Consider the following 12,662-nt stretch of genomic DNA (forward strand, 5'->3'; position numbering starts at 1 on the left):
AGCTTTCCAGGCTTGGGAAGCCACCCCACTTCTTTCTTTGCGCTCGCCTTGACTCTTTGGTCCATGGTGGTAGCAGAACAACACACAGTTTGAAAGTGAGCTGCGTGCGGTGGTTCACCGTGCAAGCTGGCCGTGACACCAAGCTCCAAAACTCCACTGGCCTAACTTGGTTTGTGCTCCAGCCTGATGCCAATAAAGGTTCGCAGTAATGGATGAAGTACAGTGGGAACGGGGTATGATCTGGCCAGGACTCCTTGCTGCCTAGGTCCTCTTGTATTGGCTTTTCTGCTCTGCCTGTCGGGGCGGGGCGGGGGACTCCCTCAGGTCTTCCAAAATGCTTGCTCTACAAAACAGGACATTGAGAAAGCACTGGTTTAAAAAAACTCTTATTATGTGAGACCTAAGCAACAGAGTGTAATGTTAAAATTTGAGATGCTTCTGTTGTTCTTTGTTTTTTTTTTTTTTCCCCTGGAGCCAGACATATGAGCGGAGTTAGCAGGAGCCTTTTCTCTAAAATGGCGTCCTCTTTCTCTATGCGCGGACTCCAGTATTCCTGAGCTCTTTGGACACTTGAAGAAGGATGCTTAGAAGAAATCCCACACTAGCTCAAAATTGAGAATAATAGACGGTTATTTATTTAGGGGTAGGCTCCCTCCAACAGACACTTGCTGGATTCTGTACTAAGAGAATGGTGTACCAGCACTAAGTCAATAAACCGGTGCTGCCCACTGGCTTCATACACAGGGCTGAGAGACTCTGCTGCAAAGAAGTCTGAGTTAGACCCTCGGCTGCGGTGGTAAGAATGTCTGGCTGAGGCTGGTGCGGGAACCTGAAGGAGCATAAGTTCTTATATTGCTTATTACAAATGATATTGATAATACAATCTATACTGATACACAATAATTCCTGGTTAGCATTTGTATTCCAGTTTAATCCTCAAATATAAACATTCATCAGGGTTATCATAGGGCTTCCTAAAACAGACTTGTGGTCACATTGCTGAAGGTTCTGGGACTAAGAGATGACCAGGGTGTAGATTGACGATTAGTTTGACTCTGTTGCAAGTTTCTAGATGATGCCAGTGCTGCTGGGGTGCTGCTTGCACTTGGGGAGCCAAGGTTTGCTTATTAGTTCCATATTTGGCCAAAACTCAGGCATCATTTCAAGCATATATCAATAATTTATCAACCACCAGAAGGTTCAATTAGTAACTAATCACATAGATAAAGAATTGCTTGAACAATGCAGGTTCAGAAGAGGTGTGATTAAAAGATGAGTTGTTACATTCAAATTTTATTGACCAAGAAAGAAAACAAAAAAAGAGAAGAAAAACAATAATATACTGAGCATATACCATATTTCTGATGCAAGTATCTGCATGGATTTTTCTTCTCTAGCTCGATATTTTCCTCAGACTCTATGCAATAAATTGATGTTTTCTTTTTTATGTTCTGAACACATTCGTATTGCTTCTCAAGAGATAAAGACATGTATGGTAGATCTTTTGTGTAATGTTTTTGAAATTGCAATATAATTACATCACCTCCCCTTTCCCTCTTCACTACCACCCCTCTCATGAATCCCTTCCTCTCTTTCAAATTTATTCTCTCTCTCTCTCTCTCTCTCTCTCTCTCTCTCTCTCTCTCTCTCTCTCTCTCCCTCCCTCCCTCCCCCTAAATACATTCAACCTTCTCACTCTGTATAGTATCATTATTATGATATTTTGGGCAGATCTTTTTTAAGGCCATCCTTAATTTTTTGGCATAATAAAGTGTTTAATGAAGTTGATAACCCATGCCCCTTGTTTATGATCCTTTTAAGCCATATTTTTTTCATTCATACTAACAAATCAACTTGTACATTGTCATTGGTTTACTCTACTAATAAAGAGGATATAACTCTATATGGTATCAAAGACCATGTGGCTACCAGTTCTCTGCATGTTTTTACATACAAAATCATTGTAAAACTTACCTCTACCTTTAGTGATTTAGCTTTGTGGTAAAAGTATGTATGACAAGACCCAATGGTACCATTTCATAAATACATTTGTTTTGTTTTTTTTAGACAAGAATAGTAGATGTATTTTGTTGCTGACTTGAAAATCTCAAAGAATATATTTATGTGCTTTCTTTTAGAGGTTTTAAAATTACAAATTTTATAAATTATATATTTTATAAATATTTATAAGATACATATGTACAAAAGGTTTTGTGGTATTGTCCAATTTTTCATCTTCTTGCCCATAAGTGCTGTTTAAAAAATCAAAAACAGTGCACTCCATGTCCTGGTAACATCTGAAGTTTCATGGAACCATCTCTGACATAAAAAAAATCCCATCATTCCTGAGTTCACATATCTAAACAAGTTTGTATCAGTCTGAGGGAGGGATAATGAGGAAAGAACAATGGATTGCAGCCAGTTACTATTAAACATTAGTAATAATAACAGTGTACTTAGATTTATATGTGTGTGAGCATGCTGTTAAAAATCTCAGGCATTTCTACTCATTTTCTGCCTCTCAGTGCTATCACTTCACTGTTGATTTTCAATTGTGTTACAATTAAATTCAACTGAGGAATCGTTAGTCGAATGAGCTTTTGAGGCATGCAGATACAATGCAGAGCTCTAAGCCTGCTGCTTCCAGTTGAAAGTGTGGATAGGGCGGAATTATAACAGAGAAGATAAGAAAACACTCAAATGCACATAATTTAGGATAGTATATAAGAACCTCTTTTGCCTATCCACGCTAACACGGAGTGTTTTGTTCTCTTCTGTCCGGTCTCATACCTTGTGTGCACAAGTTTGTCTTCTGAAAGGAAGTTATGTGCTCCTTTTAGGGTAGAGTCCTCTAATTTTGTATGTTGCTGTGATCCCAGTACCTAATATAATATGTGCCATTTTCAGCACCCTAAATATTGTGAGTGAGGTGAATAGAACATTGAGGAAATGCTGGAGACTCTCACGAAAAGGACTGAGTTATGTACAATGCTTTCTGTAGTTTGTATTTATGCCACGGTGGGACTGTCAATTTCAGGAATGGGATGAAGCACAGAGGTAGAACACTTGTTAAGCATGCTTGAGACCCTTGGTTCCATCCCCAGAAACCACACACACACACACACACACACACATACACACACACCAACTACACACCACACACCTACCCATACCACACACATTATACAAACTATACATACACACACCACACATAATTACACACTACAATTCCTCACAAATACACTTTGTACACACATACACAGCTGTACACACACACACACAAAACCACACCTAGAAACGCCATACAGACATATACAAACACACAAAAATACATACCACACACACACACCAACTATACACCACACATTTACCCATACCACACACATATACACAAACCATATATACATACACCACACATAATTCCACACCACAATTCCACACAAATACGCCTTGTACACAAATACACAGCTGTACATACACACATAAACACACCCACACATGCCATACACACACATACAAGCATACCACACCACACACAAAAATACACTCCACACACACATACATATCACACCATACATACATACACACATCACATCACATACGTGTTCACACACACACCACGTAAGCACACACACCATGCACATATCAACACACATGCCACACAAAATGAAGAGAAAAAACCTTTAAAACCCCAAATTCCCCTCAAACCAACCAACTTTATTATAGTATGTTACTATAATTATCCTATTTTTGATTAAATTATTATTTTTTTCCAAAATGAGGAATTGTTTTAAAGACCGGGTTTTAAACCTTGAGTTCCCATCCACTTTCCAGTTATTGAAGTAACAACATGCCTTGACACCAAGCTTATTTATTGGTGTTAATGTCTTATGCAGTTTGTTTATAATGTTTACAAAGTTAATTATATAAAGCTTAACATAGATGTGTACATTAAAATAAACTCTTATAAGTATCAAGCCTCATATACATACACACACATATACATTCTATGAGGTTTGATACTTACTATGGCTTAGGATCCACCATGAATCTTGAATGGATCTTCTGCATAGAAGGGAGGGGTCTGACCATTTCAGTCAAAATAAGGTGTCAAGACATTTACCATCTGCAGTAAATTGGTAACCACTTTATGGGGCTCTGGACTGAGACCTGCTTATGAAATATTTGAATTTCGTTTTCTTTATGTCCAAGTTACTTCCCAGGAGTCAGTTAGTCATTAAGGACTCCAGTTCCAACCCCGTTTCAATTTTTTCTGTAACTGTTTCCCTTGCAACATCAGTTGACTCTACTATACAAGATGTGCAAAGTTTGTGTCTATTCATAGGAAAACATTGTTTGCCACTATTATTCAGTTGACCGCGTGTTCCGAGAGTGAACATTTCAGGAAAATGGCATGTAACAATTCGGATTGTTCTGGGTTTAGACATAAAATTGTTAATATTATTTTCTATAAAAAGTAAGTACAGATTGTATAGCAAAATGTTGCTCCATTCTATTTAAGATAAAAAAGGACACCTTTCCCCCAAAGAAACAGCTTAAATGAGAACTGGCTTCTTCCCCTTGGTTTCAGAGTGGAAAGTTCTGTGAGAATTTCTCTAATATCTCCTGTGCATTAACATTTCAAAACTCAATTTAAATATCCACAGATCTCATTTTTAATAAACTTAACAAAACTCCGGTTATTTCCTTTAACTTTTTTGATTGAAGGACAGCAGTTGGTACAGATATATTTTTTTAAAAAGATGTACAGCTACGAGCAAAGTCCCAAATCAATTATATATAAGAAATAACACATGGAAAGAAATTAATGAAAAAAGGAGAATTTCAACTATATGATTCTCTGGTCTGCTACCTGCAGGCAACAAATGTAAATGGGAGGTAAAAAAAATCAACATTCTTCTGGTAGATAAGGAGAAAAATTAATAAAACTGTTTCTTTCCTACCAGATCCCCTGATGCCACTATTGTTGGAAGTGGGTGATGGCAGAAACAGCTTGTTCTCCCAAAATACTATTTTTTTTTTAGACTACAGAAATAAGGTTTCATTCTTGCTGTTAAGCTCAATTACATGAGTTCGAATGGCTCTGCACTGTCCAAAGAGCATTCCTGTTCCCTGTCCCTTCCCATTAAGTGACTCGGTGGGGTACACATGAGACAAATGGAGTAGGAACCAAGTGAGAAGCGTTTTGCCGTGCGCCCACAGGATAATGGTGACCCATAAGAATGTGTGACTATAACAGCTGAAAACGCTGAGATGAACTGCTGAGGCCCACAAAATACATCTACGATTAAGTAAGAAAAACGATACCTTCTTTAAAAAGATGGGCACATTTTTTTTTCAGAGATTTAAGTAGTTATAATCAGAGGCTTTTTTTTAACCTCAACATCTAATTGAAATACTAAGTTATTCTACATATTACTGTTCCCCATAAAAAGGCCTTGTATTTTTTGTATTACGAATATTACCTTGAAATTCACAAAGAAACTAAGGTAAGATACAGGTAGTTAGATACCAAGACAGCTAATATAAATCCACTGGTTCATTTCATCACATAGAGAAAAATGTAAGTTATTTTAAGATGAAAAGTTGCCTTTTAGCTGCTTTCATATATTAATAGAAGTATGTGGAGTTTTCACATGCTTGTGTGTTTACAGCTTAAATGTGAATCTGAATTTGTACCTTTTATTTTTATATATTTGTAAATTTGAGAAGTAACATGACCAGGCAAATGTAGTTCAGCTGCAATGTGCTGGTTCAAGCAGGATATATATATATATATGTATGTATATATATATATATATATATATATGCATGCTGTTCACATTGTGATCTTGGAGTTCCCTATTGATATGTTTGTGCATGTGTGTGTGTGTGAGTGTGTGTGTGCGCACATGTGTGTCCATGTTTATGTATGCATGTGTGTGTGCATGTGTGTGCCTGTGTGTGCATGCTTAGGCATATATATTTATGCATCTTCTTACTCCTTTGTCTGAAGACATATACTACAAAGGAATATTGAAAGGGGCATGACACAGAAGTAAGCAATTTGGACAGAGCCTCACCATTTTCTTTTTCCTTTAAATACTAACATTTTTGAACGATTTATTCCATGAGTGTGGAAACCGTGTTCTGTGTGTGCGAAGTAACAAAGTTTGTGATGAAGCTTTAAATGTGTAGCTGATATTAGTAGAAAGAGTGAAAAGCAGCCTACATTGAAAAACAAAAAGCCACTGGGATGGAGAAATCTGGAAATATTTGTGTGTGGTTTTAGCGAAAAACTGAACGACCAGAATTTCTGAGCACACCGTGATGGGTTATTGTAATTATTGGGAATGATAATATTTTAATGTGACTTTCTTCCCACCTGTCAGTTGTAATCAAGGCTGCCCAGTATTCGGAAACAATCTCATTTCACTAGGTGGCTAGTCTTGTGCAGCCTGTGGGGTGCGGAGAATATTAATGCACGGGAGAGGTTGAATGTTCTCTATAGTTTTACCGTGTTCTGTTTTAACCAAAGTGTATGCGAAATCAAACCGAGATAATATATAATGAATTCATGCCAATGGCTGTTTAAGGGGAACAATTTCATACAGGGGATATTGCATTCGAACCAAAGAATTTGGTCTTTCTTTCCATCCTCCGTACATGACCCTGTCTGTTCATTTCTGCACAGCTGAATGTCTTTTGCTGGAGCCCCTTTTTCTGAAACACTTTGAACTATCTCAACAAAGACATCGTGGCATTTCGGTGAGGGTTGCCCGGTTTATAACGGGCTGCCAAGATAGAGCCTCAGAGCAAGCAGTGTGTGTAGAAACACGTGTAGTTAATTTTGATATTTACTTGCTGATTTCCACTTTCAAGTCCCTGTGCTGTGGCTAATTTTAATCTTCTTTATGTATTTCGCATGTCATTTATATATTACCCTCACATTTTCTTTGTCTGTTTCGAGCTCTGACATCAGCTGCTATGGGTATGCTTTGGGGGATTTCTTTAGCCCCCTGAAGCTGCGGCGACCGTTTCTCAACAATTTCTTCTCCCAGGGGATCGAGTCTCCCTTAGCTGCTTCATAGCCACAGGGGTACACTGTTATTTTACACTTCACTCCGTGGTTATGAGACCAGGGTCTACGACAGAATGACTTAATCTTCAACATCTCATATGCCCCTTTACAACCTTAGGTCATTTGAATCATCTCCCTATGACAAATTCCAGGATAGACCCACACTGGGCTCTGCCAGACAGCTGAGGCACTGGGCTGCTCAGCACCATGGAGTTCTGTGGGTCTTGTGAATTCTAGTGGAGCTTCCCTTTTTGTTTATTTCTGGGACACAAAGGTAGCCATGGCCAATTCAAAGGGGTCCTGAGCATACAATTCTTTCTCTGCCCCTAAAAATGGAACAAATACTTTCCATCTAGGCCTGCTCATTTTTTCTCCGGGAAAACCAAGAGCATGGCGGGCTTGCCCTTTAGTTCATTATAGTTGCCGTTTTAGGATACACAGCCTATTTTTCATATTTTAAAATCAGGTAAATGTTGATGTTTATAAACAGCAAGACTATTAATTCTGGCAGGAGGGTTTGAATATCTGTAAATCAGACACAATTGAAGGGCTGAACTTCAGAGTTCCTCACCCTTGCCTGCCAAGTGGCCTCAATCAGAAGTAATTTTCTCCATGAGGGCACATGGAGCTTGGTTGTGAGCCTCTTCGGGGGAGATATTATTTGTGTCAAATTACGTGTGCTGATTTTCCTGAAGTGGACTCTGTGCCCACTAATCCATACCCAGGAGGTCTCTCTATTCCTTCCTTCATTGGTGCTATTAATTATACTTGGGCTTCAAGGGTCTCTTATTTACCCCTTTAAAATGTTAGTTTATGGCCACCAATTATCAGTGATGTTTCCTGTTAAATAGTATTGAGAGGAACGTGAGACCCTGGCTTAAAACATAAATACTGTGCATTTTAAGAGAAACCCCTCTCTCAGCATCTGGATTGACAGTTAAAGAAGTGGCTAGTAATTTCACATTTGAAAGTACAGTAGATTATATAAATCTGAATTTACTTTGGGAAGAGTGCGAGTCGACTCTTTAATCATCTTCCCGCATCTTATTCTAAGCATTGGCACTGAGTTCTCACACCTTTCGAGCAAACGAGCTCAAGAAGCCTTTACCATTTGGACTTTGAATGGAAATGCTCTTTTCAGGCACAAGCTGGGCTCATGAAGAGATGCCGAAGACGTATTTTTAACTCTTGAATTTGCAGCAGGCTTATCAATTATAAGTTTTTCATAAACCTAGAAATAAAAGTGAAGTGCACATTTCGAATCTGCACACCTATTAAAGATCCACAGCACATTAGCCAAGTCTGAGGTTTGCCAAGGATAAATCAGGGTTGCAGCGGTTCGTTTTCTTTCCCGGGATCACAGGAGCAAGATTTTAATACGACTCTCAAAATTTAATTTAATATATTGCTAAAGCCAATTTGCTATTCTGTGTTTTAATTATTCAGTAACATTATCTTTAATAAAGGATCTTGCAAAAAATTTTATCACATCTGTTTCAATTTTAAAAAGGACAGTTCATATTGTTAATTTTATTTTTATAGTATGCAAGCATGTTCTCTAGGTATGAAGGGTTTTATGCGTTTCATATTTTATACATGAACTGTTCAAATATTTATTATATTATTGGAAGTTATTTCTGTAAGCAAAATTCAGAGTATTTATTTTCAAAGAAAAATATGGCCCCCAAGGGACTATATCATGCCATTTCTGTTGTAACTAATATTAAATCAGTTACTTTACAAATTGATCCAGTATGGATTATATAAAAAGAATGAAAATGGGCAATCAGATATTTTTATTTTGGGGGGGTCTACAAAAAGATCTCCAGATTTTTAAGGGAGGGGAACATAGACTCTGGTTGACTTTTAGCAGTCGGAAGAGCAAGGCACCCGTGTAAAGCTGGCTTGTTAACTGCCTGTGGAGGAGAACTGGGCCTTGTGGACCAACCACCTGCTGACATTTTCATCTTCACGAATTCCTTGAATTTCAGAGTTCTGTTTCAGACGGGAGATGTTTATCGCTGCCACAGACTGGTGTGCATAGGAGTGCACGACGTTGGAGAAAGGGCGTGCAGCGTGCTGCACCTGCAAAGCAACAGCTTCACTTAGTGAGCTATGACATTGTTCTGTTAGCCGAGCTGCTTTCCTGACCATAAACCTGAAGAGAGCCTGGCTAGACAGCAGACCCTGTGAGAAAGCACCCCGGAACTCCTGCACCAAACACAAATGACACTTTCTTTTTAAACGTGTTTCCTTTTTATTAAACATTAAATTAATTACTTCAGAAAAATAAAAACAAGGAAATGTCATCCGTTAGTGTCCCCATTAGATAAATCGTTAATAAACTTATTAATAAATGTAACAAATGAATTTGAGGATGCGTGATACCTTGCTACTATTTAACATATGGCTTGCACGCTTGTTATTTAACATAATTGTTCTAAAATTATAAATGCTAGACTTGAAATTAATAACTTTAAAAACTATTAGGAGATCTATGAATTTAAGTATTTTTACTCTTCAGTTTGAGTAAAAGAAGTGTTACAATTATGAGAATATTAAAAATAAACTTTTTAAAAATTACATAAGGGAAAAATAAATTCTGAAGAGGACAAAAGACTTCTAAAGAAAATGTATTGCTTGGGCATGCCTTAATTTAAATGCAGGTAATTAAGTCTGTGCATGTGTCTTGTGAGTTCAGACCCCAGGAAACTCACATGGGTGGCGGTCTTACACGACGGGATGTAGGCATGTTGGCTTACACAGATATATAAAAACGATAATATTGAAGCATTGAAATGGATAATATTTATCTTTGATCCTAAAATTTTCTACTACATTTGGAGAGAGAGAGAGGAGAGGATAAAAGAGAGTGAGAGAAAAGGAGAGACAGCAGAGGCAGAAACTTAATTCTGCAAGTATTTATCCTGTCAAGACCAGTGACAGAGTGACAATTAGTACCGATTACCATAATTGTGCTCTGCGGATAAAACGCCACATTGCTTCTTTTGCAGTAAATGCAGGCTTTACTTAGGAAAACAGGTCGGCTGCATTATTTGGTTAACAGCACGTGTTCCCATGCCGCTCACTCAGAGGCGTCACTGCAGCCCTTCCCTCTCTTGCGGTAAATAGGCCCGGTAATGTAGTGTGCCTCACTCTCGCTCTTTCCCAGGGAACTGCACTTCTATTACTGAAAAAGTATCACATAAATACAAATTACATTTTTTCATTAGGAAACTACTTTTCATTTTAGAAAAAAAATTCAATTAATTGTGAATAAGGTTATGATTTCGCCAGGGAGAGAAATATGTAATTTTTCTTCAAGCCTCAAACACATATAATAATGAAATCTTTTCTTGGAATTCACTCTTAAGAAGGATTTTTAAAAGTATAGACTTTATTAAAATCTCAGTTCAATTAAAATGCATTCAGTTACTATAAATCTTTATTAAAATCGCAGGTGAAATTGTTCAACAGTGTAAGAGAGACTCGTGCTTCTTTACCAGGCAGTGAATTCTAACAAATGATTGTAAAGTGCACAGGTTTGCTCTTCAAGACAGGCATGTGCGTGTGTGTGTATATGCATGTGTGTGTGGTGTGTGTGCATGTGTGTGTGTACATGGTGTATGTGTAATGTTTCCATGTATGTGTGCAGTTTATGTGTGGTGTGTGTGGTGTGTTTGCGTGTGTAGTGTGTAGTTGTGGTGTGTGTGGTGTATGTGTGTGTATGTGGTGTGTGTATGTGTGCAGTGTGTGTGTGTGTGTTCTGTGTATGTGTGGTATGTGTGTGTGTCCGCGAGCACATAGAAGGCTTGGTACTGGGAGTGGAGGCAATGGAGACTGAAGTTACTGTGTATCATCTCCTCAGGTACCTGCTTTCTTTGCCTTCTCAATGAAGGCCGTATTTTTTCTTCTTTTTTTCCTCCACTTTAAAAAAAATCATTTATTCTGTAAGTTTCCATGCATGTACTTATTATATATTGAGTATATTCACTTCCAATAAACCCCTGCACACTGTTTCTTGGGTGTCATTACATTAGTGTGTATGTGTCCTCTTGGGACAACATACTGTAATTCTCTTCCCTCACCTCTGTATTCAGAACCACCCTACTTAGAGGATTTTTATTTCTCCCCTTCCTTGGATGAGTTTGGTACAGTGTCCCTGATTCTTTTTCAAGGGCCTCTGGAAGATGCCATTGAGGATGAGGACGAAGAGTATCCATCAGAGGAGGCAGAAGGCATCGCAAAAGCGGACTTTCCACTGGAGGGAAGCTTCCCAGCAGATTTTGGGCCAGAAAATCTGAGCTGCGAAGTGGAGTTCTTTTGTAACAAAGGTAATCCTTGATGGCTGAATGTTATGGAGACACTTAGGTGGTTTTGAAAGAAGTTGTCTTCTTCTTCTTCTTCTTCTTCTTCTTCTTCTTCTTCTTCTTCTTCTTCTTCTTCTTCTTCTTCTTCTTCTCCTTCTTCTTCTCCTTCTTCTTCTTCTTTCTTCTTTTCCTCCTCTTCCTCCTCCTCCTCTTCCTCCTCCTCCTCTTCCTCTTCCTCCTCCTCTTCCTCTTCTTCCTCCTTCTCATTCTGAACCTTAGGATGGAGTAAAATTACTAACATAATGCAATAATTTATAATATGGGAAGATTATGATATAGGAAGATCTTTTGTCATTCAAACAAGTTATTTCATTTTGATAACAATCTTTTTTTTGTTTTCAAATACTCTATCACTGATTGGTATATTCCCTGAATTTTGTTGCTGTTTTTTCCCAACCAGCTATAACATATTTGATATTTATCAAATTTCTTCTTCTCTTTTTCAACAGGCAGTGATTGAACTCATTTAGTTTGCATGGCACCAGTAACTGAATATGAGCACTGACTGGTGCAGATAATTCCCAGCCCAAGGTCTGGCTCAGTCTTTCTAAAAACTGAGTGCTATGGGTGTTAGCTTTCAACACTGATGCTCCCTGTTAGGTTATCTGGATAAAGAAGTGGAGGACCTTTTTCTCTGTGGATCCTCTTTGGACATACACACACCACACACACACACATCACACACCACACATACACACATACCACCACCATAAACACCATATAGACCACATAAATACACATACCACCCACATGCCACACATACTTATACACTACCCCCACCACACATATACACATACATACACACATACCACCCACACTACCCACCCACACTACCCACCCACACATCATACATACATACACACACACCCCACACACATCACATACACACCACACATACACACACACCACCTTCCACACAACACATACACACACACCACCACCCACCACACACACACACCACACACAACATATACACACACACTACGGACACCACACACACACCATACACACACACACACACAAAATAATCCAAAAAGTACCGGTGACAAATTTCAGCTGATTTCTAAACTGAAATTTTTCCCCTATTTTACATCTTTTTTCCTAAAAGTAATTTTATGATTTCACATGACTTTTTTATTATTTATTTTTACTAGTTTGTTTAGTCTCCCCGGATTAGGACTTCTTTTCCTCCTTTACCAGTATACGATATT

The 12,662-nt window shown here is 38.2% G+C and overlaps 1 protein-coding gene across 3 annotated transcripts in view; it reads left to right on the plus strand.

The window, feature by feature from the left end:
- Positions 1-12,662, plus strand: part of Zfpm2 (zinc finger protein, FOG family member 2) — a 418,495-nt gene that overhangs the window by 79,396 nt on the left and 326,437 nt on the right. For 2 of the 3 annotated variants that reach the window (XM_050162068.1, XM_050162077.1), the window contains exon 2: positions 11,260-11,415. The exons of the other annotated variant lie outside the window; for it this stretch is intronic. In XM_050162068.1, the coding sequence (XP_050018025.1) occupies positions 11,260-11,415 (156 nt within the window). The remainder of the gene's footprint in view (positions 1-11,259; positions 11,416-12,662) is intronic. 3 annotated transcript variants of the gene reach the window in all.

This window comes from Alexandromys fortis, unplaced genomic scaffold, assembly GCF_014885135.2.
Source record: "Alexandromys fortis isolate MF-2015 unplaced genomic scaffold, M_Fortis_MF-2015_v1.1 scaffold_17, whole genome shotgun sequence".
NCBI classification, from domain to species: domain Eukaryota; kingdom Metazoa; phylum Chordata; class Mammalia; order Rodentia; family Cricetidae; genus Alexandromys; species Alexandromys fortis.